This window comes from Astatotilapia calliptera, chromosome 4 (genome assembly GCF_964374335.1).
Source record: "Astatotilapia calliptera chromosome 4, fAstCal68.1, whole genome shotgun sequence".
In the NCBI taxonomy this organism is placed as follows: domain Eukaryota; kingdom Metazoa; phylum Chordata; class Actinopteri; order Cichliformes; family Cichlidae; genus Astatotilapia; species Astatotilapia calliptera.
The window spans coordinates 1256214-1282852 of record NC_137425.1 but is presented as its reverse complement, the minus strand read 5'-3'; the positions used below and the strand labels follow the sequence as shown (position 1 = coordinate 1282852).

Genomic DNA, 26639 nt, shown 5'->3' with positions numbered 1-26639 from the left:
CAACCCCGTGGTTCACTCGACCGACATTTTCCTTGTCGGGTTAACTTTAACACTTATTTCCTAAATCCAGCTTCACAGACCATTTTACAGAGCAGAGATCCATGCTGAGAATTTTCCTTTCTACATGTCGTTGTTCATGTCCACTTTAAAATGTCCAAAGGGTTGGATTTGGTCCTTCAGTTTGAGATTTTTATATCAAACTCTTACTTGACAGCTTAAAAATACTCGAATCAAACGAATCACAAAAATATCTTTGTGTTTTTTTCACCTCTATCATGGAGAGTCCCAGGTATTTAACCTGCTGTGGGGACGTCACCTTGGGCTACGTCGTAGCCTAGCCTAGCCTAGACGTAGCCTTAGATGCTGGGGAATCAAAGGCAGACGGCTCTGCTGAAAAATGAAGTAAGGGAGGGTGAGAGGAAAGAGCAGAGAGCTCGAACAGGAAGCACAGCGTGTTTCTGCTCACAGTCTCAGAGGTGAAGCCCTGAACCTGTGTGGTTTAGTTAAATGCTGCCCTCTGCTGCTCACAGGAGGAAACACAGCCTGCAGCTGCAAACAAACAAGCCTCTGCTGCTGAGCCTGTTGTTCTGCAGTTTCACCATTAACCACTAGGTGGCACTGATGTTTCTCTCTGTGAGTTGATCCAGCTGCCCCGACATGAACTCAAGTCTCCTTTTCCAGATCAGTTTCCACACAGTGGGAAAAGGCCATGGAGTGAAGGAAAGGTGTGAAGGAGAGACTTAAAAGGACTCAGGAAAGGAGAAGCAGACTGCTTTTACGCTGGACTCCTTAATCATGTCTGCACTGCTGAAACTACACTGTCTACAGGATGGACTACAAAAGCCGGCCTTACAGTGGGGCAAAAAAGTATTTAGTCAGCCACCGATTGTGCAAGTTCCCCACCTAAAATGATGACAGAGGTCAGTAATTTGCACCAGAGGTACACTTCAACTGTGAGAGACAGAATGTGAAAAAAAAAAAAAATCCATGAATCCACATGGTAGGATTTGTAAAGAATTTATTCGTAAATCAGGGTGGAAAATAAGTATTTGGTCAATAACAAAAATACAACTCAATACTTTGTTACATAACCTTTGTTGGCAATAACAGAGGTCAAACGTTTACTATAGGTCTTTACCAGGTTTGCACACACAGTAGCTGGTATTTTGGCCCATTCCTCCATGCAGATCTTCTCGAGAGCAGTGATGTTTTGGGGCTGTCGCCGAGCAACACGGACTTTCAACTCCCGCCACAGATTTTCTATGGGGTTGAGGTCTGGAGACTGGCTAGGCCACTCCAGGACTTTCAAATGCTTCTTACGGAGCCACTCCTTTGTTGCCCGGGCGGTGTGTTTTGGATCATTGTCATGTTGGAAGACCCAGCCTCGTTTCATCTTCAAAGTTCTCACTGATGGAAGGAGGCTTTGGCTCAAAATCTCACGATACATGGCCCCATTCATTCTGTCCTTAACACGGATCAGTCGTCCTGTCTCCTTGGCAGAAAAACAGCCCCATAGCATGATGTTTCCACCCCCATGCTTCACAGTAGGTATGGTGTTCTTGGGATGCAACTCAGTATTCTTCTTCCTCCAAACACGACGAGTTGAGTTTATACCAAAAAGTTCTACTTTGGTTTCATCTGACCACATGACATTCTCCCAATCCTCTGCTGTATCATCCATGTGCTCTCTGGCAAACTTCAGACGGGCCTGGACATGCACTGGCTTCAGCAGTGGAACACGTCTGGCACTGCGGGATTTGATTCCCTGCCGTTGTAGTGTGTTACTGATGGTGACCTTTGTTACTTTGGTCCCAGCTCTCTGCAGGTCATTCACCAGGTCCCCCCGTGTGGTTCTGGGATCTTTGCTCACCGTTCTCATGATCATTTTGACCCCACGGGATGAGATCTTGCGTGGAGCCCCAGATCGAGGGAGATTATCAGTGGTCTTGTATGTCTTCCATTTTCTGATGATTGCTCCCACAGTTGATTTTTTCACACCAAGCTGCTTGCCTATTGTAGATTCACTCTTCCCAGTCTGGTGCAGGTCTACAATACTTTTCCTGGTGTCCTTCGAAAGCTCTTTGGTCTTGGCCATGGCGGAGTTTGGAGTCTGACTGTTTGAGGCTGTGGACAGGTGTCTTTTATACAGATGATGAGTTCAAACAGGTGCCATTCATACAGGTAACGAGTGGGGGACAGAAAAGCTTCTTACAGAAGACGTTACAGGTCTGTGAGAGCCAGAGATTTTCCTTGTTTGAGGTGACCAAATACTTATTTTCCACCCTAATTTACGAATAAATTCTTTACAAATCCTACCATGTGGATTCATGGATTTTTTTTTCACATTCTGTCTCTCACAGTTGAAGTGTACCTCTGGTGCAAATTACTGACCTCTGTCATCATTTTAAGTGGGGGAACTTGCACAATCGGTGGCTGACTAAATACTTTTTTGCTCCACTGTACATCATCCCAGCGTGTTCTGTCGTTTCCTGCAGGAAAATATAACACTTCACTCAACTGCGAGATTTCAAACAGCTTTATTGTGACTGCAGATGCTCCAGTGCAGAAAAACAGCGACAGAAGAAGAAGCAGCCAGACCTGAGTAGGAGGCCAATCACAGCTCGGGGGACACTTGGGGACATTTTTATTATTATTATGAACTAATTAAAAATACTATAAATGCTTTAAATGAACTATGAAATAAAAAATGAACGGTGGACGGAAAAAAAGTTGTTTTCATGACAATCTTGATGCAAAAATGTTCCATTAATATTATTTTAAAATAACAATATTTGCAGCAAATATTTGAAAAATGTTTGTTAATGAGCACTGAAATGTTTTTTACAGAGTTAATGTAGAAAAGAGTTCAGTGAGCTTTGAGGCTGAAATCATCCCACACACTGTTTCTTTTTTTGGTCTTTGGTGACGTCAGAAGCTCTCAGACGAGAGCCAATGAAGCGGTTTGAGGGGAAACGTCACGAGGACGCCGCCGCACTCACGTGTCTGCCATGAATATGAATCTGAAGCCTGCCAGCTTCCATTAGCGCGCTCTTCAAACTGCTACTACAATTTAGCCTAGCATTGCTTTGGAAGGAAGTGATGTCCCTAGAGTCTGACAGATGGCGAGCTGCAGTCTGGAGACATGATGCTGGTGATGGTGGTCATGGTGACAGACTTCCTGAGTGGACAGATCGATGGCGTCTCTCGTGTTTCAGAGGGAGTAAAGCTTCAGCTGCTCCTCTATGTCGGCCTCCGTCACCTCCTGGTTCGCCTTCAGCAGCTGGAAGATGGCCGCCAGCTGCTCCTGTTGCACCCTGGGATGTCAACACACACACACACACACACACGGTTAACAGTTTAGCCTCCAGGATCGTTTTTATTGTTGATCCTCGCTCAGGTGTTTTCAGATAGTGGGTTTGGATGTTCACTGAATGATTTCAATATGAATGAACCAGATTATTGCAAACAGCTAACAGTCTCACCATCTGCACCATCTGAGCCTTACATAGCTGCCTGCAGCTAGCAACCAGGTAGCACATCATTAGACAGTACTGCGCTGAAGTCTTCAGCCAACGAGCTTGACAATGAATGTTTGGTGTGAGCACTATCATCCTTCAGCTCTCTGAGGATCTCTTCTCCAGGCTTCTTGAAGGACGTTCAGAGCTCTTCTTTGGATGTTTCTGCCTCAGGATGTCCCTACCAATGTTCCCTCTAATGTTTCATGTGTCTGAACACACAAACTCCCTGAGCGGACACTTGGACCACAGTGAGCAACAGCAGACGTGAGCACACGGTCACGCCAGCATCGAATCCATGCATGGTTCATTAAAGTAATCAAATTACAGCATTTACATTTATGTTACACTACTTTTAGTTAACTGCTTTAGCCCACTTACAATGAAAATTTTAAAAAATCTTGTTCATGACCTGTGCAGCATGTTAACACTATTGGAAGTAAAAATAACTTGAACTCCAATTTTGAAAACACAACTTTCTTTCTTTTCTTTTTATAAAGCTCTGACTTCTGAGTCTGTGGTCTGGGAGAGAGTCTGTAACTCTGCAAAATACAGTAAATAATGACCAATGTTGGGCAGGTAATGATATAGTTACTTCTTCAAAAAAGTAACTGAGTAATGCAAACAACAAGATTTTTTGCAGCTGTTTACCTAAAAATGCAGCCAAGGCGTTTTTTAAACAAACACTATTTACAGAACAATCAGCTGTTCTGCATCAACTCTGATGCCACGCAAATTATTTGTGCCGCTCCAAAAAATAATCTCTGTCCACTATGAGATGAAGGAGAACAACAGCCTGATACCTGCAGGCCTGACAGCAGCAGATGTGTCACTGCTGTAACACCTGTAACACTCAGCAGGCGCCTCATTGTTCTGACACACAACAAAACCATTGACTACACTTAGTTAGCAGAGCGATGCTACTGTGAACTGAGGAGCGATTGTCCTGATGTGAGCTTCTACTCAGGGTTTTTTCTTCATGTTCAGAGCAGAAATGTTTTTGTTAAGAAACTGGATGTTGTGTTTTTCTCCACAATTTTAATTATAAGCTAGATACATTTCTACTAATGAAATGAGTTTGCTAACAGCAACAGGGATGAGTCAGTGAGTCAGTTGGGTTTGTGAATCATGATTCACGAGTCAGTAAAGTGATTCTCGAGTACTGAACGATTCGTTCATGATTCGCGCATCACTACACGCCGCTTTGCTCGCTAAAACAGCGGTGTCGGCACATAAGGACGCTGTCATAGCCTGTCAACGTTGATTGGCTGCATATATACGAATGTGGGATAAGGCGGCATTGTTCTGATCCCGTACAGGAGCAGCCAGTCACTGTCTGACTAACACTGAAGAACAGAATTGTTAACGCATTTATTTTAATTTCAATTCAGGTAGATTTTTTTCTGTGTGCAGAGGCCGTGCAGCAGTGCAGAATTGTGCACGCGCGCAGCTTGGGGGGAACATTGGTCTCCGTACTGCTTCAGGAATGCTGAGCTCCAGCTCTGGGGAGGCCCATCCATGACTGATAGTGCTCCACTGTGTGTTGACATGCTTTCACTGCGCTGGCAGTGTGTATGGGATCATCGTCAGGCTGAAAAATGAGGCTGCCAATCAGAATCTTTCAGATGTTACTGCATGTGGATCAAAATTTGATTTTCTTCATTAATCAGCAGTTTTAACTCCAACACACATCCAGCTAAATGAAACCAGTCCAAAGACTCTGGCACTGCAAACGTCTCTGAAAGTGTTTCCACTGATGATTCCCAGCAGTGGCTGTAAGCTGACAGTATTTCGTCTGCCCCTCCTCTGTTAGGTCTTGAGGCTGAGATAAAACAGGAGCGTTTCAATCATCTGCATCTTGATATTTTGAAACCAGACTCGTCACTCATCACTTTTGATCCTAAATTCTCAGTGAGAGAGAGCGAGGAACAAAAGCCAGCTCCTCCAGATCTCTGAGCTCATCAACCCGACAGGCTGGACGAGCTCAGAGATCAGCTGAGCAGCAGGCTCACCTCCTGACCTCTTACAGCCAGAGGACATCTTAATGCAGGTTTGCCATATTTGGAGGGACTTTCATTTTTTGTGTCGTCTGTGGTTACACTTTTAGTTTTTCATATGTTGCCTCTAAACAACCACCTGATGGTGCTGTTGTCTCTGTCAGCTCCACCTAAACTTTGAAGCAAAAACAGGAAACAGGAAAGAATAAACAAACATCAAGAATGGGCAAAAGTACTTTTAATAATCCAGAATTTACAAAACAAAGATCAGAAAGACTTTCACCCTATGACAGCTGGGATAGGCTCCAGCGCCCCCCGCGACCCTGAAAAAGGATAAGCGGAAGCGAATGGATGGATGGATGGATGAAGATCAGAAAGAATCAACAACATGTTTCACGCTTTTATTTCATGGTTAACTTTTAAAATCACAACTGAACACTGAAGCCAGCAGGAACGTTTTATTGCAGCTTGTCGTCTAATTTTCTTTCTTCATTTGAAACCAGCAGTGAGAACCAGGTTATACTGAGGTTAACTTCATTAACATTCACTCACATAATTAATTTGTTTGCTTCAGAAAAGCTGGACACGAAAAGCAGACAGAAAAGAAACTCCTGAAGGCACTTTGGTGTGAAGACGTTTGCTTTTCACAAGCAGCTCAAACCTCAAAACTCAACAACAAGAGAAGAAAGCAGGACTTCCTGCAGGGTCTTATCTCTTCAGAGCCCCTCATCCTCACAGATCAGCTGTAAGAACACAAAGAAAACACAAGTTTGAGATCACAACTACAGGAAAACTTGTAAAAATGACTCAAACCGTCTGAAAATCTAAACCCGGTGACGCTAACACGCACCAGAGTTAGCGCAGTTTAACGTGACGTTGTTCTGGAGTCACCTCAGCTCTGAGAGATGCTAACGCCAACACTGACTCTACTCGAATATTCAGGTTTATAGATGCTGAAGTTTTTTGGGCAGAGAAGTAAACGGTGCTGCACCGAAAACCTCCTCCAGGTTGCTTTGGTGCCTCGTAGTTTGCATAGAAGTCGCCGACTTGCAACGAGTCGTCAACGACTCACTGAGCTGTTGTGGCAGAGCTCGCCTTCAGAGTAAAAGCTGCATGAAATGTGTTGGCTACAGCGATAAGGCACAACTTTTACTTTGAAAGCAAATGTTCTGTTTCCTGTGGTTGGTGTTTGCAGTCTGATCCAGTGCGAACAGTGTTGCCAATTTAGCGACTCTGTCGCTATATTTAGCGAGTTTTCAGACGTGAAAGCGCGTATGGCTTTTACTCTCAACAAGCAGCGGGTGCTGTAACGCAGTCAGTTCTTTTACTCTTATGCTGTTTTGTGGATCACAAGGTTTAAAACTACTTATAAACACAAACACAAAGTAACTCCACCAGAGCGCCTATTTCGGGTCACTTTTGCCGGTCCAAGCCCGGGTAAAGGAGCAGGGTTGGAATTGTGACATTAAAAAAACAATAATTGCTAAAAGAAATTTAATTTGTAGTTCTAAATAAACTCTAACTGCATTTAGGACGTTTTTAACTCACTTTATGTCTCTTCCACGATGTTATTTCTCTCTCCAACAACATAGGTTACAATTAGATTAGCATGACCAATTATGCAAATTAGGCGATGACGTCATTTAGCGACTTTTAGGACAACCAATAGCGATTTTCCTTACTGAGGAGTTGGCAACACTGAGTGCGAACCACAGGAGACTGCAGAGGTCTGCTACCAGAACATAAAACACACACAGGTTTTAGGTGCAGCACTTTGGGGCTGATGTAACCTAGGCAACAGTCACCCTCCAGTCGGAGACAACACGCGTTTTCTTGACTGCAGGTTGCTGAGCGGTCACCGGGAAGCCTGAGCTAACAGTTCAGTGGAAAGTCCTTCACGAGTGACTCCAGCTGATCGAGGCGACCAGAGTCAGAGGTCAGTTAGGTTAACTAGTTCGACTCATGGACACGTTGCCTAACATGGTTAATGACGGCTCTCCTGACAGGTGAAGCAAAGGGCGGCACTCACCGTTAGCTGAGCCGTAGCAGGCAGCATGCAGGGTTAGCAGGCGAGCAGCACAGCTGGACAGAAGCTGACAGATGTGACGAGACCAGAGCGAAGACAGAAATAAACGAGCAGAGGCGAGCGCTCGATGAGCAGCCGGTCCACAGCGACGCTTCACCTGCACAGGTGAGACAGCAGCTGCTGCCTCAGGCTACAGCCACAAAGCAAAGTTCTCAGAAGTGTTTCTCCAGCTACAGAACACACCTCCACCCGGGAATTATTTATTCACCTGGATCAGAATACAGAAAATTCAACAGGAAAAAATGTTGATGACAGTCGTCCAGTTCCCACAGGTCAAAATAAAGATGGCGAGTCCACAGTGCTGCACATTCACCACGACTGAAGCAATGAAACGACCCGCGCTTCATCCCCATAAATCCCCACGGGGTCGCGACAGGAAGGACGTGGAACAAGTAAAGCTTGTATTGTGTTTCAACAGCACCTGAACATGCGTCACTAACACGTTTAGAAACGCTCTCTGCTTCAGCAGCCCCTCGTCACGGTCGGCGTGGAATAAAATACTCCATATGACAGGGGTGGGGAACTCCACAGTGTCCTGGTCCAGGCTGACGTTGACTGTGTGACAGCTGATTATACTAATATGAGGTATTATTATGGTTCTTTTGAATGTGTGGTGTGTTTGACCAGAGGAGGGCGCTGGTGAGCTCCACGCTGCGCGCAGTGGAAAAGTCCAAAAAAGAAACTGAGCTCAGACGCAGGCGGAGGACTCTCCATCAAACTGCTCGTTTTCTCCATAACAGCAACCGTTAATTATGGGCCACGGTTTCCTGTGCTTTGGATAAAGCGCTGAACTGTTTGGCTTAAATGATTCAACCTCTATTTTTATGGATGTGTTTAAGCGCCTCCAGGACCCCGTCTGAATCATTGTAACCCTGCTCTGACGCTGCACAGTTTCTGCAGGAGGCTGATATGAAGTCTGGCAGCCCGCTGCTAGAATCACAGCAGCAGTGATATCAAAGTCCACACCCAGAAATTAAACTGCTCCGGACGAGGCAGCAGCTGTGACGTCTGCTCTCAGGCCTTTTCTCAAAGTTTGCAGCTCCACTCGTCTGTGAGGCAGACGAACAGTAAAATCGAGTTACTGTGGCCTCTGCAACCAAGTGTTCCAGTAGTTTATGCAGGTCAGGAAATGTGTGTGTGAAAGCTGGAGACTGAATCAGAGATGACCGGATACTCGCAGGAAACATGAACCAGGAATAAAAACCAAATCCAATGATTCTCAGTCACACCTCTGCCTCCATAAACAGGCAGTAGCCCTGAAGTAACGGAGATAATGAAAGCTGTGTGTCTGAGGTCAGCGGCTGGACTGAAGAGGAGCATCTCACCTGTCTGAGGTAAAGAAGGCAGCGCACAGCAGGACCGAATCACATGAAGGGGAGTCTGAGGACGCGTCCACGCTGTGACTGCAGCACCAAGCCTGATCTTCTTCACATGACTCAAAGAGTTCCCATCACACGTCTGTGAAAATGCTCCCAGAGCTCGTCCAACCCTGGAGCCTGGGAAACTCACGTCAGCCCCAGCGTGGTCACGTGACCCCGGCGCTCTTTTCTTTTAGATTAAAAGCTCGTGAAGCCTCACAACACTGAGCGCGCTCCTGCTGCAGCTGGAGGTGGAGCGTCTCCTTTATCCCCACAGAGAACATGTGACCCACATCAGCCGCCTTTTGTCCCTGCTGGGTCGCACTCAGTTGGTACACTGCTGGGAGGTTAAAGGGGCGGGGCTGAGCTTCCTGTTAGCAGACGGTGAAGGACAATAATGATAAGAGGATAAGCAGCCGCTGTCTGGAGCGGCGGGCTGGTGTAAACACAGACCATGTGACCAACAGCAGAGGAATGAGCGTGAAACAGGGAGGAGCATCAGCCGCAGGGATAGACCAATCAATAATCAGTCATCAGCACCTCATGCAGAATATCTCACTGCAGAGACAGGAAACGATTAAAAGTTGGGACACGCCCACTCGTGGGCAGAAAACACAAAAACATGTTCTCAGTGTCAGCAGGGACCCAACCAGCAGCTGGACCCGAACGTCCACGGGAGACACAAACACAGACCCTCCCCACGGAGGAGACTCCACGGTCACAGTGAAAGAAGTACCACAATGGCGCTACACGCACGGCTTTAATATCCCTTTAGTAACATTCTGTTTTCTTTTAATGTTGCAGCTGAAGCGAATCACACGACGGCTTCTGTAAACGCTGATTCTCAGAGTTTATTTTTATCGTCATTTTGCAGATTGACTCAAATAATCAAATCATTGCAGTTATTACAGATGCTCTTTAATTATGTTCCTCCAGCACATTTAATTGCTTTGATCAACATGTTTGTTCTCCTGAAGAAACTTCAGATGAGAGACGTCAAACCTGCAGCTGCTGTCGGCTCTGCAGGACAGACGTTAATCAGTTTATAGCTTCTTATTGGACGCTTTGATCTAACTGGCTGCATTTGCTCTGTTTCTCACTGTGAATGTCGGCGTCAGTCTATCTGTGCTGCAGCGTTAGGGGTGATTAAGGACGGGCAGGGCTGAGGGTTCAGGGAGGGGATATTCTCCTTACCAGCTCCTTCCTACCACACTGAGTCTGCTGAGGCTGATTACAGAGAGGTAAAATCAGACGTGAGCTCTATCCTGGAAAGATAAAGGTGGAGGCTGTCAGACACGTCACTCATACAATCCAGAAAAACGTGCAAATTCTCCAGAAAAAAAAGGTTGGTGCATGCTGGGATATTCCAGGAGGGGCGGATATAAAAAGAAGCTTAAATGAAAAGTTTGATGATCACGATTCTGTGTGTAACTGGACACGGCTATCAGACACATGCACGCGGCATCATAACCAAATTATAAGTGAGAGCAGCACATCACAGGTGTCACATGATGGTGATCCTCCCAGTATGCACAACATGTATTCTGATGAATAAGGATGCAACAGTCCCAGTACAGGACGCATCAGGCTGCTGCAGCAGGACTGGGACCAATCAGGGATGAACTTTGACCCAAACCTGTGCAAAACAAACTGCAGCGCTGGCTGTATCTGTCTTTGAAACACGCCCGTCTCTCTGCATGCAGCAGCTGCATGCAGACACCTCATGCACTAACGTAGATCCATCACATGATGCATGACAGCTGATTACAAGAGGACAGAAAAATGACTGTTTGTGGTCAGTTAGCATCTTTTGTGCAAGCCTCTGTGTCCCACAGTGAGGAGCGACCTTCAGTCTGGAGGGACTCGCCCTTTCTCGAGTTTCTCCTGACTCAGAAGGTTTTGGCCTCCAGGTGTTTGACGAGGCTGGGGTCAGACTGAACACAAAGGTAAGGTCACTGCGGAGCTGGAAGCAAACATTCAGAGTTTAACAGATGCTCGGCGAGGATTCTGCACAAGCTTCTCTCAGCAAACTGAGAACAGAGAGGCCTCCCCTGCTCCAGGAACACAGTGCAGCAGCAGCACCAAGCCACACAAAGCTCCAGTGTCCAATCAGAGCGCTGCAGACGTGCACGCCCCACACCGACAAGAGCAGAAAATAAAAACGGTGAAATCTGCCAGACTTTCGTCCGCAGGCTGCTTCTCTACTTAACTGTGATTCAACAAAGAAGCAACGGGAACTCCGTCCAGCTGCAGGCTCACAGACGGGCACAGACAGCATGTAGCAGCAGATTACATAACACTGCGTTCAGACAGCATCAGCCTCAGGACGCGTAGAACAGACACGAACGGAGGAGACAGAAGCTGCTCTGGATGTACGAACCAGAGCGCTCTCTCGCTCCAGCGAGGACGGACCGAGTCCTCGGCAAAAGTCTCGATTTGAATAATCAGCTGCCTCAGTTAAAATTCTGCTGGGATGGAAACACAGGAGTGTGTAAAGAGCCTCAAGAGGCAGAGCTGCTCCCAGCACAGGTACGACAAAGGTGTACCTGAGGTGGTGCAAAGGGAGGCCATGGTTCTGGTTCCACACCGAGCCCAGTCTACACGAAGCAGCCGTTTACTGTCGGTGGGTTCAAGTCTCCACCTTTCCTGCTTCTCCCATTCATGGCGTCACGCCCTTCCCTGTTCCCGCCCACTTTTAACCAATCAGCATTCGACTGACACACAGCATTGTCCACACTGAGCCACGTGCTGGTAGAGACAGCTCTCTAACCACATCCATACAATAGCTGGTTAATTAAAACCTGATGAGTTCAAATGAAACCACAGCTGTTTTTTGTTTCCTGAGCTCTTCCATCAAATCTTCCACGCCGAGTGTCAGAAAGGTTTAAGGAGCCAATCAGCTTTGGCTGCTCCGTGCAGCCGACCCGTCCATGCAGGATAGAACAGCGTGATCACAGCACCAAGGTCAGTGTTAGCATGCAGTGAAACTGTCAGCCAGGAAACCAACCTCTGCTCCTCCTCCATGTCCTCCTGGGTCATCAGCACTGCCATCTTACTCTGTTTCATTCCCGGGGTGAAGCTCAGCACATCAGCAGCTGCAGCCACATCTGGAACAGCAGAGGGAGCGCAGACATGTTAGCATCTGGCTGATGTCAGCTCTAACTCATCAGCTCATACTGACAATACAAGATTTTTCTTTTTTTTATTCTTTATATTCATTTGCTGAGTGACTAACAACTAAAGTGCATCTCTGTTTTCTTTCATGAAGTAACGAGAGCGGCAGGACTCACAGTTTTGGTGAAAAGTTCTTACTGTAGATTTAAAAGAGCTTAGAAGCAAAGTCCAAGCGGTCACATCACTGCAGTCTGTGGTTGATCATTTCTGCCACTGTATTTGTGCAGCAATAACCTCCGAGCACACAAACGCACCTGTCGCTCCAGCTGCTGCGTGACAGCTTGGAGGTCATATGGCGAGCCGTCAGCCTGCACGCCAAGAGCTTTGCTGCCTGTTCAAGATTAAGTATCATCCTCCTGCAGCAGATGGCTGCTTCACCTCTACGCACGCCGGCTGATACAGTAACCACGCTCTGGCTCAGCCAGCGTCGACAGCCGGCCGCACGGAGCACAGTTGTGCATCATGCATGAACCTGGATACTGATCCAGACTTGCAGGTCACAGTGATCACAGGGAGTAGCCGGATTTCCTCCTTGCTGATTCATTAACAGCAAATCAGCTGTTCTAAAATATATTCCTCTGGGTCACACGTTGTATTTCAGTAGCCCAGCATCTGTGTACACTCCTAATGTTTCCTGGAAGTGACTTATCTGTGACGCGCAGCTGCTGGCCTCAGTTTTCTGCTCAAAGATTGTCTTCAGTGTAAACGAAGCTGACACGTAAACCCAGAGCACGTATGTGGGAGCTTCAGTGTTCACAGCGGGTTCAAACTTTCAGCACATTTAGTCTGTTTTAGCAGCAGATATACTGAACCAATGTCATTGTCACATACATGTTACACCACATGTCACTGTTCAAAGCAAATGTTTTTGAGGTGTTGGCATTGAGACGTTCAGGAGCCTTGAGCCAACGGTTGTCGTGATTTGGCGCTAAATAAATAAAGCGAAATTGAGGAACCATCATTCTTCACTAAAGAAATCAGTACACAGGCTGTACTGAATTATTTAACAGGTTTTTTAACAAGTTTGGCTTTTCAAATTTATGTTGAACAGAAGAGGCCCCAGGATAGAGCCTCGGGGTGCTCCTAATATTTAATTACTGGAAACTTAGACACTAGGCAGTCCTTGGCCAAGAAATAAAACCAGTTCTGGACTCATGTGGTCCACCGAGGTCAACTAAGACCAAAACCTCTCTGAACAGAGACAGAAGAGTAGAAATGCACAGTCCAGCTAGCAGACTTACCATCATCCAGGATGGTCTCTGGTTCTGGTTCCTGCTTGTGCGATGGTTCTGTCAGACCTTCATTGGGTCTGGGAATCTGCTCAAGCGGTTCTTCGGGTTCAGTCGCGGACTTCTGGGCTGCCACTTCAGACACGAGCACAGGTTCTGGATCAGTAACAGGTTCTGGGACAGTTTTGGGTTCAGATATGAGTTCAGGGGACCTGTCTGGTTCTGATAAGGGCTCTGCTACAGGTTTGGACTCTGGGGTAGGTTCTGCAGCTTGTTCTGGGCCTGATACCAAGCCTGGTATGGGTTCAGACACTGCTGCTGCTTCTTGTGCTTCATCTGGTTCGAGAACAGGTTCTGGGCCTGACACAGCTTCAGAGACAAGTTCTGATACTGTGACTGATTCTGGAACATACTTTGGCTCTTTTGTTGGTTCAGGGACTGCTTCTGGTGCTGGTGGTTGCTCTGCTCTTGTCTCTGGCACTTTTATTGGTTCTGCCACAGGTTCTGGTGCTCTGACTGCTTCTGTGACCTCTGGATCTTCTGCTGCTTCCGGCTCAGCTTCTGATATCTGCGCTGGTTCTGGGACATGTTGTGGTTCTGGGACAGCCTGAAAAGAAAAAGATTATGAAAACAGTTCACAGCAGTGGACGTCACAGTTGAACGAGCAGCTCGCCGACTGTCAAAACTGAGATAAACCCGATAAACCTGCTGAAGTCTGGAATCTGCTTTGGGAAAGTTTATGAATGACGTCATCCTGTAATTCAAAGTAATTTTTGCTTTTGAGAAAATGAAACAGATTTCACGAAGGCTGGTTTTTGATAACTTTAAAGACCTTTATTACAAAATGTTTTTTAGGATTACAGACCGTTATTACACAGTAAGAGCACAGTTAACCCGTCAATGTGCAAATATTGTCTTGCTTGTTCAAATCTCACTGGCGCTGGATTTTGCTGACTCGGGGAACCGAACCCAGATGCTTTGAATCTGGGCCGCAGAGGAAAACCAAACAACCGCCATGAAACAAGAATTTCATGAAGCAGAGAAATGTAATATCAGCCAGACTTGAAGGAAGACTTATACTTCAGCAATGAAAAATACCTGGACACATGTGGACTCCCTGTAATGACCTCTGCACAGACCAACTCATCTGGAGGTCATTACTGTCACTCGCAGCACCTCCACAGCAACACTGGGACAAATAAAACCCTCTTCAGCTAACCTGTCCCTTCCTTGACACCCAGCAGCTCATCCATACAGCTATGTACAGTGTATGTACTATATATACCCAGGTATATATCTAGCGGCTGACCTCCCTATTTGGCTCTACTGTTGCACCTGTCTGTGCTGAGGTTGCACACATCGACATCCAAGCAGCAGATCTGGTTTCTGCCTCAGCCTCTCTGCCATACCACCATCCAAGCTTTCCTCCTGTCCTCGTCTTTAGGAGGCGCTTGTGGCCTTAACCCCTGGAGGGTCTTGGGTCGATTTGTGGCTCTAAGCCCAATAGTGTATGCATTTTTCTAGGACCCTCCAGGGGTTAAAGAAACCAAACACTTGGAAGGCTTTATGGAGACGAAGGAACTTTGAACTCTATTAAACTGAGATCTGTGACTGCGTACAGTGAGCTCATTGCCGAGTTCTAGAAAGCAGTCCAAGATGATCTGAGCTTTGAGACCTGGAGCTGGCCTGAGGTCATACAGGGATGGGCATGGCCAGCAGCAACACTCGGGCAGTGTAAACCATACTAAGCTGGTACTGAAACCTCCCCACACCATCACACGAGCAGCGGCCGGAGCACAGGCAGGATGGATCCATGCTGTCATGTTGATTCCAAACTGACCGTCTGAACGTGACTCATCAGACCAGCAAACATCTTCCTCTGTTGGTGTGTGAACTGAACCCTCAGTTTCCTGCTCACACTGACAGAAGATTGAACTCCGGACCCAACCTGGCCACTCCGGACCCAACCTGGCCAAAGGAGATCCTGAGAGAGAACAAAGGACGCGACCCTAAGCGACGGCCTCGAGGTAAAAGAGCCGGCATCAGGAACAGGCTACGGGCTCGCGCACACCGCGCACCCATGCCCAGTATCCTGCTAGCCAATGTTCAATCCATCGAGAACAAGCTTGATGACCTCAGAGCCAGAATCAACTTCCAGAGAGACATTCGGGACTGCAACCTCCTCTGCTTCACCGAGACTTGGCTGAACCCAGCGATACCAGACCACGCCGTGCAGCCGACGGGGTTCTTTTCGGTTTACCGCATGGACAGGACAATGGAGTCGGGGAAGAAAAGAGGTGGTGGAGTGTGTTTGATGGTGAACAACAGATGGTGCGACAGCACAAACATCTCCCCACTCACACGCTCTTGCTCGCCCAATCTGGAGCTTTTGATCGTTAAGTGTCGCCCTTTCTATCTCCCTCGGGAATTCACTGCGGTCATTGCCTGCACTGTTTACATTCCGCCTCACGCGGACTCGGACACTGCCTTATGTGAGCTACATGAGGCTCTCACACATCAACAAACACTTCACCGAGATGCCGCACTCATTGTTATGGGAGATTTTAACAGAGTGAATCTCAAACGGACATTTCACAACCTTCACCAGCACATCAACTGCCCCACCCGGGGCACGAGGACATTAGACCACTGCTACACCCTGTTCAAGAACTGTTACAAGGCTCAGCCCCTGCCGGCATTTGGAAAATCGGACCATTCCGCCATCTTCCTCATACCTGCTTACAAACAAAGGCTAAAGCAGCAACCACCAATCAGGAGGGAGGTCGCTCGCTGGACGGACCAATCGGTGGCCGCGCTGCAGGACGCACTGGATGACGCAGACTGTGACATGTTTCGGCGCAGCTCTGATGACATCAACATGTTTACGGAAGCGGTTGTGGGATTTATCGGGAAACTAGCGGACGACACAGCAGAAAGAACTATCATCCGAACGTTTCCCAACCAGAAGCCGTGGGTGGATAAAAACATCCGCGGCGCTCTGAGATCACGCACCGCTGCCTACAATGAAGGGCTTGTCTCCGGTAATATGGACCTATACAAGGCTGCGTCCTACAACGTGCGCAGCGCGGTCCGAAAGGCAAAGCGGAGCTACGGGGAAAAACTAGAGTCACAGCTACGACAGTGCGACTCTAGGAGCCTGTGGAAAGGACTGCGGACTATAACGGACTATAAACGACCAGCTTCTTCAATGATGAATGCAGATGCTTCACTGGCTGATGAGCTGAACACGTTTTATGCTCGCTTCGACGGCTGCGCGCGCTCGGAGTGCACCAGTGAAGAAAATGCATTCGTCATCACAGAGCATGCCGTGAGGAACACCTTCAGGAGGGTGAACGCCAGGAAGGCAGCAGGACCAGATGCAATCCCTGGCCGGGTCCTTAGAGCCTGCGCTGACCAGCTAGCGCCGGTGTTCACGGAGATCTTCAACCTCTCCCTGGCCCAAGCTGTGGTTCCCACGTGCTTCAAACGGTCCATTATTGTCCCTGTTCCAAAGAAACAACAGCCCGCTTGCCACAATGACTACTGTCCAGTAGCACTGACTTCAATTGTGATGAAGTGTTTTGAAAGACTGATGAGAGATCACATCACTTCTTCACTTCCTCCCACCATCGACTCACTTCAGTTTGCTTACCGGACTAATCGTTCCACAGACGATGCCATATCTCACCTGCTCCACACATCCCTGAGTCACCTGGACACTGGCAGAGGGAATTATGTTAGGATGCTGTTCGTGGACTACAGTTCAGCATTCAACACAATAATTCCCTCTAAGCTTTTCACCAAGTTGACGGATCTAGGACTCAGCTCATCACTGTGTCAGTGGATCCTCAACTTCCTCACAGACAGACCCCAACAGTGAGGGTGGGAAACAAGTCTCCCCCTCCATCTCACTCAGCACTGGAGTGCCTCAGGGCTGTGTTTTAAGCCCCCTGCTGTACTCACTGTACACTTATGACTGTGTAGCCACATCCGACACCACCTCCATTGTCAAGTTTGCTGACGACACTGCTGTTGTGGGCCTGATCTCCGACAACATCGAGACGGCCTACCTGGAGGAGATTAGGAACCTGGAGACCTGGTGCCAGGAGAATAACCTCCTCCTAAACGTCAGCAAGACTAAGGAGCTGATCGTGGACTTCACTACAAAGCAGGCGAGGAATTACAAACCCCTCATCATCAGTGGCACGCCAGTGGAGAGAGTGGACAGTTTCCGATACCTGGGTGTCCACATCACTCAGGACCTGTCATGGTCCTGTCACATCAACACCCTGGTTAAGAAAGCCCGTCAGCGTCTCTTCTTCCTCAGAAGACTTAGAGATTTCCATCTGCCACTGAAGGTGCTCAAGAACTTCTACTCCTGCACCATCGAGAGCGTCCTGACGTCAAACATCTGCACCTGGTTTGGGAACAGCACCAAGCAGGACAGACGAGATCTGCAAAGGGTGGTGCGCTCGGCAGAACGCATCATTCAATCAGAGCTCCCTGACCTGCTGTCCATCTACACCAAGCGGTGCAAGTCCAAAGCTAGGAAGATTATGATGGACCTCTCCCATCCCAACAATGGACTCTTCTCACTGTTGAGGTCTGGGAAGCGCTTCCGCTCCCTTAAGGCCAAAACAGAGAGAATGAGGAGGAGCTTCTTCCCCCAGGCTATTCGGGCCTGAACCAGGTGTAGGACTGGACTCTCCCAAACACGTCACTATAAGACTGGACTCTCACACACGTCACCACACGCACCACCACACATTTCCTATAATCCTATAATTCCTATAATTTATAATCCTTATCTTTATAATCTCATCTGCTATTTGCACATTCTTTACTGTAAATTTCTAAGTTAATTTGTAAATTTTGTAGTAAATTGTAAATATTGTAAAACTTTTCTTCTGTCATTTAATGGTCGGGCATTGTACAGCTACAAGCATTTCACCCCCATGTCATACTGTGTATGGTTGTGTGTGTGTGACAAATAAAATTTGAATTTGACAGGAGTGACACGGTTGTGTGGTGTTCTGCTGCTTCAAGGTTCAGAGATGCTCTTCTACATACCTTGAATGTAATGAAGAAGCTTCTCGGATGAGAGGTGAAACGTCTTCAAGCAACCTAAAGAAGTCCAGACGCTTTTCTTTCCAAGCTCCTTAGACTATTAGAGTTTCCGTTTCCTTCCTATCAGTCTGTCCATTCTCCTCTGACCTCAAAGCTTTTTCACAGAGAGGTATCATAAGGCAGCGGTCCCCAACCTTTTTTGCGCCACGGACCAGTTTATGCCCGACAATATTTTCATGGACCGGCCTTTAAGGTGTCGCGGATAAATACAACAAAATAAAACTAGTACCAGTACCGAAAAAAAGAAGATTTATTCATAACACACGTGAAAAGACCCAGGAAAACCGAGTAAACGACAAAAACGATAACAAAATAACCCTGAAAACTATACATTTCACACCTGAGCCTCGACTCTCGCAGCCCGGTACCAAACAACTCACGGACCGGTACCGGTCCGAGGCCCGGGGGTTGGGGACCGCTGTCATAAGGTACATCAAGTTTATAGGATGTTAAATCAAAATGACAAAGTAGTAAATCAAAGATTAGAAAGCAAACATCCAGCAAACGTCAGTCAGACAGTGATGTGTCACAGTCTGAGTGTTGTAATGAGGCGGACCATAACAGCCCCTGAACTAGAAGGTTTGGATCATATGAACAAAAATGTGACACGTCTTCTAGGAAATGGCCATTTTTATGAGTATTAACCGATCTTGAGCCCAGAGAAATGGAGGCAGAAATCTTTTTTTGATTTTAGGCCCGCTCTGCTCCATCGGTCTCGCCCTGACCCGCAGAGACCCCACAGTCTGCTGCTGGTCTCACCACAGAGACAGCTGGTGCACGCTTGTCTTAACCTCACAGCAGCCCTCCATCACAGCCTCACACTGGCATGGCATCTGTTTAGCCGGAAACACGGGTCTCTTCCTCTGAATTCCTGAGCTCTGAATCACTGAAATACCCACGGTGCTAAATGCAGCTCATTAAATCGCTCTGTGAGTCAGCAGAACGATGAGGACGGGCCCTGTTTGGACTCCGGGCCTAAACCAGAAAACAGTTTGTTAAAGGAGTGATGAGGTCATTGTGTGCAGCGGCGTCCTTTCATGAAACAAACATCAACTTCCTAATTTGGAGAACGTATCTACCAGGCAGCACAAAAGTTAATGTGTGACCAATTTACCATCGGCACATAAACCATCAAACTTACACGACTTAAACTCTATCGACAGATTATTTTTGATATGAATATGCAGTGAAGGGATGAGACGTTTGCTACGGGAGGTTTTCTGCTTTCTGTTCGTAGCCCGACTTCAAACGAGCGATTGCATTCATTCAGTCAGAACAGATTATGACACCAAATTAGGATTGTGAGCTCTTTAATTGGGACCATGTTCTAAACTCATTAACAGTCATTATAAGATATGATTGCAAGAACTTAGAACGTACAAAGGCTGAAGCTGGGATTCTGGAAAACAAGCTCTTCCACTGTGGATTAGGCTCAGTCACCGCCGCCTTCACCACCTCTGAGAGCACGTCCTGCTAAGCATATCTGTAACATTACACTGAGTGCTGTGCTCCTAAAAGCCATTTCAGCTCCATAACAGGCGCAGAGGAAGCATCAGCTCAGCTGGCATGTGGGGAATTCACTGAGCTACCTGAGCAAACCGGACAGATCACTCAGACGTCGGACACACGATGCAAACGTTTCAACCTCCAAGCTTTGCTTTGCTTCTTTTCTTAAACTGTTTCTTACACCTGCAAATTACAAAACAAGCCTTCAGGTTTTCTTTGAACCGCATACAGCAGCTCTGACAGCAGACGAGGAGCTCGGTGAGACAGGGAGGAGGTCGGGGTGGGTGGATGGGTCAGCTGATTACTTCAAGCTGTCAGGTAATGTTACAGTGGAGCCACAGCAGGTAAATGTTAATGAGGGCTTATTGGTGTTGTTTGAAGGCAGCTGGATGCTGTGAACACAGCTCTGCTCTTCTGTTATATGAGATTATAAAGTTTACAATGAAAAAGAAAAACGTAATTAATCAGAATAAAGTCAATCCACCAGCTGGGCCACGTGGATGTTACAGACTGCAGGTGATTTGGTCTCATCTGATATAAGAATTCTTGCTCCACTGATTTTGGAGACGGTTGCTTGGCTACAGTTGTCATTTGCAGGTCTTCCCATAAATTTCATCCCAGTATGATTCAGCTGAGGGCAGCGTGCCGAGGCGAGCGCTCCAGCCTCTGTGTGAACAGACTCTTTGTTATCCTCCTGCTCGCTGCCCTATCTCCACTTCAGCTGCTGACTCCACCTCCATTTACGACGGAGACGCTTCCACCGTGTCCTCTCACACAGATCATCTTACTTCATCTCATACAGACCAACATCTGTGAGACAAACATTTAGATTCAGAGTGCGAGGCCAATCGCTGAGACCGGCCCTTTCACATCCTCTGTTTCAGGCTCTGGTGGTGCTATAAAGAGCAAACTCCTCCCCAGCGCCAGCAGCTACAACCAATAAACACCAGGAAGTTCTCTCAGAGGCCGGGCGGGGACAGGGTGTGGTTGCGGCGGTGGTGGTGAGGGTGACGGTGCCAAGCTCAGTGTAATCACCACATTGTTTTGTCCCGGATTTGATGCCCAGCCAGCAGCTCTGTGGAGCAGAGGAGTACTGAGCCAGAGCCGAGCAGGCCTCAGAGGGAGGAGGAGAGGCAGGAACGGCGCCAGGCCGGGGGAAATACCAGCAGAGGTATGTCAGGCTGGAGAGAACGGCTCACAGCTTCCACGACTCGCTGCTGCTCAGTTTGATAAAACCCAAAGAAGACGAGAGTCCCACATGTTTGATTTCATGTATAGTTGTTCCTGAAACACCAAACGTTGTGACTGTTTCCTCCCAGAGTTCAAGCACATCCTGTTGAAACCTCGGCTCTTTTTATCTTAATGACCTTGTAGTACCATATCACCCTATTAGAGCACTTCGCTCTCGCTCTGCAGGCCTACTTGTTGTTCCTAGAGTATTTAAAAGTAGAATGGGAGGCAGAGCCTTCAGTTTTCAGGCCCCTCTTCTGTGGAACCAGCTTCCAGTTTGGATTCAGGAGACAGACACTATCTCTACTTTTAAGATTAGGCTTCAAACTTTCCTTTTTGCTAAAGCATATAGTTAGGGCTGGACCAGGTGACCCTGAATCCTCCCTTAGTTATGCTGCAATAGACGTAGGCCGTAGGTCCTCCCCTCACCCCCAGCTGGTTGCAGCAGATGGCCCCGCCCCTCCCTGAGCCTGGTTCTGCCGGAGGTTTCTTCCTGTTAAAAGGGAGTTTTTCCTTCCCACTGTCGCCAAAGTGCTGCTCATAGGGGGTCATATGATTGTTGGGTTTTTCTCTGTATGTAGGGTCTACTTTACAGTATAAAGCACTTTGAGGCGACTGTTGTTGTGAAATAAAATTGAGTTTTCACTATCAGCAGGTCAGTTTTTCTAGCAGCGAGTGGCATATCTGGCCGAGAGCTGTTTTCATGCGTCTCAGCCTGATTTCTCCTTCTTGTTCAGCCGGCGTGACTCTGTGACATGTTTCTGCTTAGCATGTTGGACTAATCCTTCTGTTAACGTTACTCCACCTCCATCCAGACTGCAGCCTAGATAAGGCAAACACAGAGAGAGCAGCGCGTTGTGCCCAGATTAATGCAATAAAGAGTTTTTTATTGAGCTGATGTGCTCGGGCTGGAAAAAGTGCTGCTTCTCGTTTAACACGTGGACACAGAGGAAACATCTTTAGCTCAAAGTCAACAGTGAAAGTTGTTTCTTCAGAGCTGGTTAACATTTCCTCTCCTTCCTCATTCTTTGAAAGTGTGTCGCTCGTGGCGAAGCAGCTCTCCATTTATGGAGATGTGAGTGAGCTCACGTTGTGCAGCTTTCACCGGAGGAACGAGACGAAGCTCTGCTGTTTAGTCTCTGCATGAACATCAGAATCAGCACAAGCATCAGCTGACAGTGAAATAAAAACACGTGTTTTTAAAACTTGAATATTCTTCATGGATTTTCTTGGAATAAATCTAAACGTCTTAATTCTTTCCTCTGCGGCAGTAAAATGTTAAATTAATATTTAAATGATTCTAATTAGAATAATTATTTCCCAAACATAATGTTCCTTATGTTTTGGTCCCCAGCTCTAACACCACAAAATGATCATTTGACTAAGTCAAATAATCCAAACTAAACAGTGTTTTAATCCAACGGTCAGAGCAGGAAACTCTTCCACAGCACATCTACGGAGCAGGAAGGCTGAGGGTTTGATTCCCAAACTTTCTTCCTTCTGTCTGAATGTAAGTTTGAGGTAAAATAGAAAGTGCAGCCAGTGTCCCTTTGGCTGTGCTGCTGTCACTCCCACACAGAAAACAACACTCGCTGTGTTCCAGCTCTCAGACAGACGTCCTTTATGAACGCTGTGAGATGGCCCACGATGCATTGCGGCAGTCGTACAGTAAGCCTGACAGCTGCAGCTCGGTGTGCTTGGGTAACGTTATCAGAGGAGGCTCAGCAACTCAGAGTCGCTGGATTTAAAAAGTGGGATCAGCAGGTTGAGCTCACAGCTGTCAAACATGCCCACGCCACAGCGCCACACCCACCTCCTATAGGTGGTGTCAGTGTGGAGTTAGTGTCTGGCACCAAATATAGACGGTTAGTCGGAGACCTGTTACACATTCTGCAGGCTGTTTAAAGATGGCGGGCAGATGGTTTGCATGTTTAACAGCTCTCACATCAGCAGGTATTCAAACGAGTCCAACACCACAGCTTGTGTGTGCATTTCACTCCACCCTCCCAAAAACAGTTCAACATTTCCATAAAGACGAGTCAGAGTGTGCACAAGCAAATCCACCAATCACAGGGAAAAGGTGGTGACCATGTTTGGGCATCGGGCCTCCAGTCGTCAGTCCAGAGTGCACCCGCCGTTTACTGGTGGACGGTTATTAATCACTCACAGAGCAACACACACAGGTAGCTCGAGGAGAGCAGGTGGTAACTCGGGGCAACCAAACATCCAAATGAAGCTCTACAAGCTGCAGTTCCTCTCACGTCCACTAGAGGCTCCCATGTTAAACCTTTATTGCAGAAATACACATGTTCACAGCCCGATGCACAAACTGTCGGCCTCTGTGGATCGTTTCCTCCTTCACAACACCTGTTTATAGCTCACCTGTTTAAACTGTATTTAGATTCAAGACTCTTTATTCGTCACACGCATAGTTATACAAGTATAACCTGCAGTGAAATGTAACCTGACACGCTGCTCGACTTGTGCAAAAGGAGGGAGAGAGAGAGCTTAATGTTGGCATTAAGGCTCCTGCATCTGCTAGCTTCACCTGAGCTGGACCTCTGGACCTGTTTGTGCGGTTGGGAGCATTGTTAATGACATCATGTGACCAATAATATGTCTGCTGTGAGGTCCCTGTACCAACAAACTGTCCAATAAGGCTGAGCTAGATTTTGATTGGCTGTTACTGAGAAGTAGTCAAGTCAAGTTGGCTTTATAGTCACTTCAACCATATACAGTCAGTACACAGTGAAGCGAAACAACATTCCTCCAGGACCAAGGTGCTACATGCAACATAAATTTACAACATAAATTAACAGAAAACACTAAACTAGCTAACTAAGAGGCCTAGTTAGCTGCTAGCAGAGACAAGACAGACTGACCTAACATAAATTACAGCATAAATTAACAAGAAAAAACAAACAAACTATCTAACTATCTAAGGAAGCTTTTTTTTTTTTGTTATCAGACAGCAGAAACAATGTGCAAACAAGAGCAGCGAAGTGACAGAATGATAGAAAAACACAACGTAACATAATAATAAGGTTTTGTGATGCTAAAGTAATGCTAAAGGTTGCTATTGTTAGCCTTCTTTTATTTTTGGTTTAAAAAACCAAGATGGCAACAGTCAGTATCTCGACGTCCGTTTTCCATATACAGTCTGTGATAACTGCAGTTTCACTGATATGTAACTAATATGTTAGTTAGTGATTAGTCGATATAAATAAAGATGTAAAACAAAAACAAACAGCCACTAAAATAAACCGATTCAAGCAGGAAGTTCATGTGGACGTAAAGGAGCACCTGCCATCACCTCCAATAATCAGACTGAATAAACAGCAGCTTCCTGTCATCTCTGTCTGATCTGCCAGTTATGCTTTCAGCCAATCACCGTTAACCTAAACACACGAACACAGATCGACTGCGTTTGGTCCGAAACTGTTACAGAGGAAACATCATTTTACCTTAATGAGAAAGTTTATCTGAACTTTATCCAGTGAAAAGGAGCCAATATGAGAGAGAGGGAGGGAGAGAGGGAGAGAGACGGGGGGGGGGGGAGATAGGGAGAGTATGTCTCCTGTGGACAAACAATAACCTGGTGTTTGCTGTTATTCTCTTTTTAATCATCTGTTTATATAAAGTGACAGTAAATGATTAAAGTATCTGGTACCGCCTTCTTCAGACGCAGGTGATGAAACTGAAGGACTGAGGCATTAAAGGCTCCTGTCTGACAGGCTGCAGTTACAAACTGCGTCTCGTTTGTACTTCTTACATCTTTTATTGCTTATTGATCAGTTTTGGAACTAAAGTTCATTTCCCGGGTTCGTAGATCTGCGTTTTATCAATTAAAAGTAGCCGCTTCTTTAAAAAAACAAAACAAACAAACAAACAAACAAACAAACACCAGTCTGATCAATAACAGCATCGATGGAGCTCACCTGGATCGTCTCGGCCGCCCCAATGTCCTCCACGCTCGGAGCTGGAGGCTCTGGTCGCAGGGAGGCTTCGGGCTCTTCTTCCAGAGCTCCTTGTGGAAGAAGGTCGTCTCCGTACCCGAGTTTGGACCTCTTGCTCCCGGCAGACGAGGAGGAGACATCGGGCTTCCTGCTGAGGAGCGACGTAGCGAAATAAATGGCAACGACGGTGAAGAGGATGGCGGGGACGATGACGGCGGGGTCCAAGTCCATGATGAAGAGCCGAAAAGTCACGGAGTGTGTGTTTGTTCAAGAGGAGGCTGAGGACCGTGTGTGTTAATCAGGCTGCGATCACACACTGAGCCTCATCCCGCCTCCTCACACAATCTGACCTCAACAGCTGACACACACACACACACACACACACACACACACACACACACACACACACACACAGGGGCAGCAGCCGGATCTGCTTCAAAATAAAATACTCCAAGTGGGTTTTCGAAATTAAAGACCGAAAACTCAAATGCGGGTTCAGAGTGTTTAATACAAACCAGTCGTTTGTACTTTTCAAAATAAGAGACCTGACATGTAGGGCACAATAACTCGCCGGCTTCTTGTTCAAATGAACAGGACTTATACAACTTTAAACTATCTGACACACAGGCTACCACAGCATTGAAGAATGGTTTCAAAAATTATAAACCCTACAAACAGCATGTAAACCCAGTTAGATATTTCAAAATAAAAGTCGTTAACAAAGGGGTAAAAGAGGCATCGAGGGCTAATTTTCAAGCAGATAAGCTGCTTACCAAAGCAAAGCCCCAAGCCTAGTGTCTGCGTGGGCATTTAGTTTTCTTTTCTTTAAAGTGAATTCAAAGGCACCGGAAGCTCTGCTCGGACTGCAGCCCGACCATCAGGCTGAACAACAGCTTTAAGCGGTCACGTGCTGAGCATTTCCTGTGCAATACCTGCAGTCAGAGTGCGAGTCTGAAATACCTGTTAGGATCTGTTCCGCTGCCATTATCAGAATTATTATCTATTCTTTTTATTTATGACTGAATATTTTCTTTTCTGTTGCTCTTTCATTCTAATGGTCGCACATCAAGTTCGGCGGTGCTTACGATGAGAATAAAGATCAACTTGTGTTCTAACTAAATAAATCTTTAAATGTTTTTTGTTTCCCACATTTAAAACACAACAGACAAGAAGCCTGCCAACCAGCAGACGTTTCAAAGGTTATAAATGGTGTGCGTACACTTGATTGGGCACACCTAGTTATCTGCTTGTTAAATAATGAACCAATAAGCCAATCACATGGCAGCAGCTGCTCACACGCAGGTATGGTGAAGACGAGCCGCTGAAGTTCAACCTGAGCATCAGGGTGATGTGACGGTGGCGGGGTTGTTGGTCCCTCTGAGGGCGGAGTCTCATGGATGTACTAACGAGGTGTACCTAATAATGTGACAGTTCAGATTTTAACATACACATCTCCTACCT

The 26639-nt window shown here is 46.8% G+C and overlaps 1 protein-coding gene across 7 annotated transcripts; it reads right to left on the bottom strand.

The window, feature by feature from the left end:
- Positions 1-604: 604 nt before the first annotated feature.
- si:ch73-366l1.5 (FILIA-N KH-like domain-containing protein) lies at positions 605-25587 on the bottom strand. Of its 7 annotated transcripts, none has more exons than XM_080300033.1 (5): positions 25161-25554; positions 13372-13966; positions 11964-12063; positions 10151-10221; positions 2522-3314 (listed from the first exon to the last, which is right to left on the bottom strand). In XM_080300033.1, the coding sequence occupies exons 1-4, from the start codon at positions 25407-25409 to the stop codon at positions 10188-10190; spliced, it is 978 nt and encodes a 325-aa protein (XP_080156159.1). In that variant the 5' UTR covers positions 25410-25554; the 3' UTR covers positions 2522-3314; positions 10151-10187. The 7 variants fall into 7 exon arrangements, 5 of the variants coding, with proteins under 5 accessions (XP_080156158.1, XP_080156159.1, XP_026019649.2 ...); XR_003272161.2 differs by lacking the exons at positions 2522-3314; positions 10151-10221 and adding exons at positions 5734-6255; positions 7542-7806 and having other exon boundaries at positions 25161-25587; XR_013908434.1 differs by lacking the exons at positions 2522-3314; positions 10151-10221 and adding exons at positions 5734-6255; positions 7542-7728.
- Between the last annotated feature and the right edge of the window lie 1052 nt (positions 25588-26639).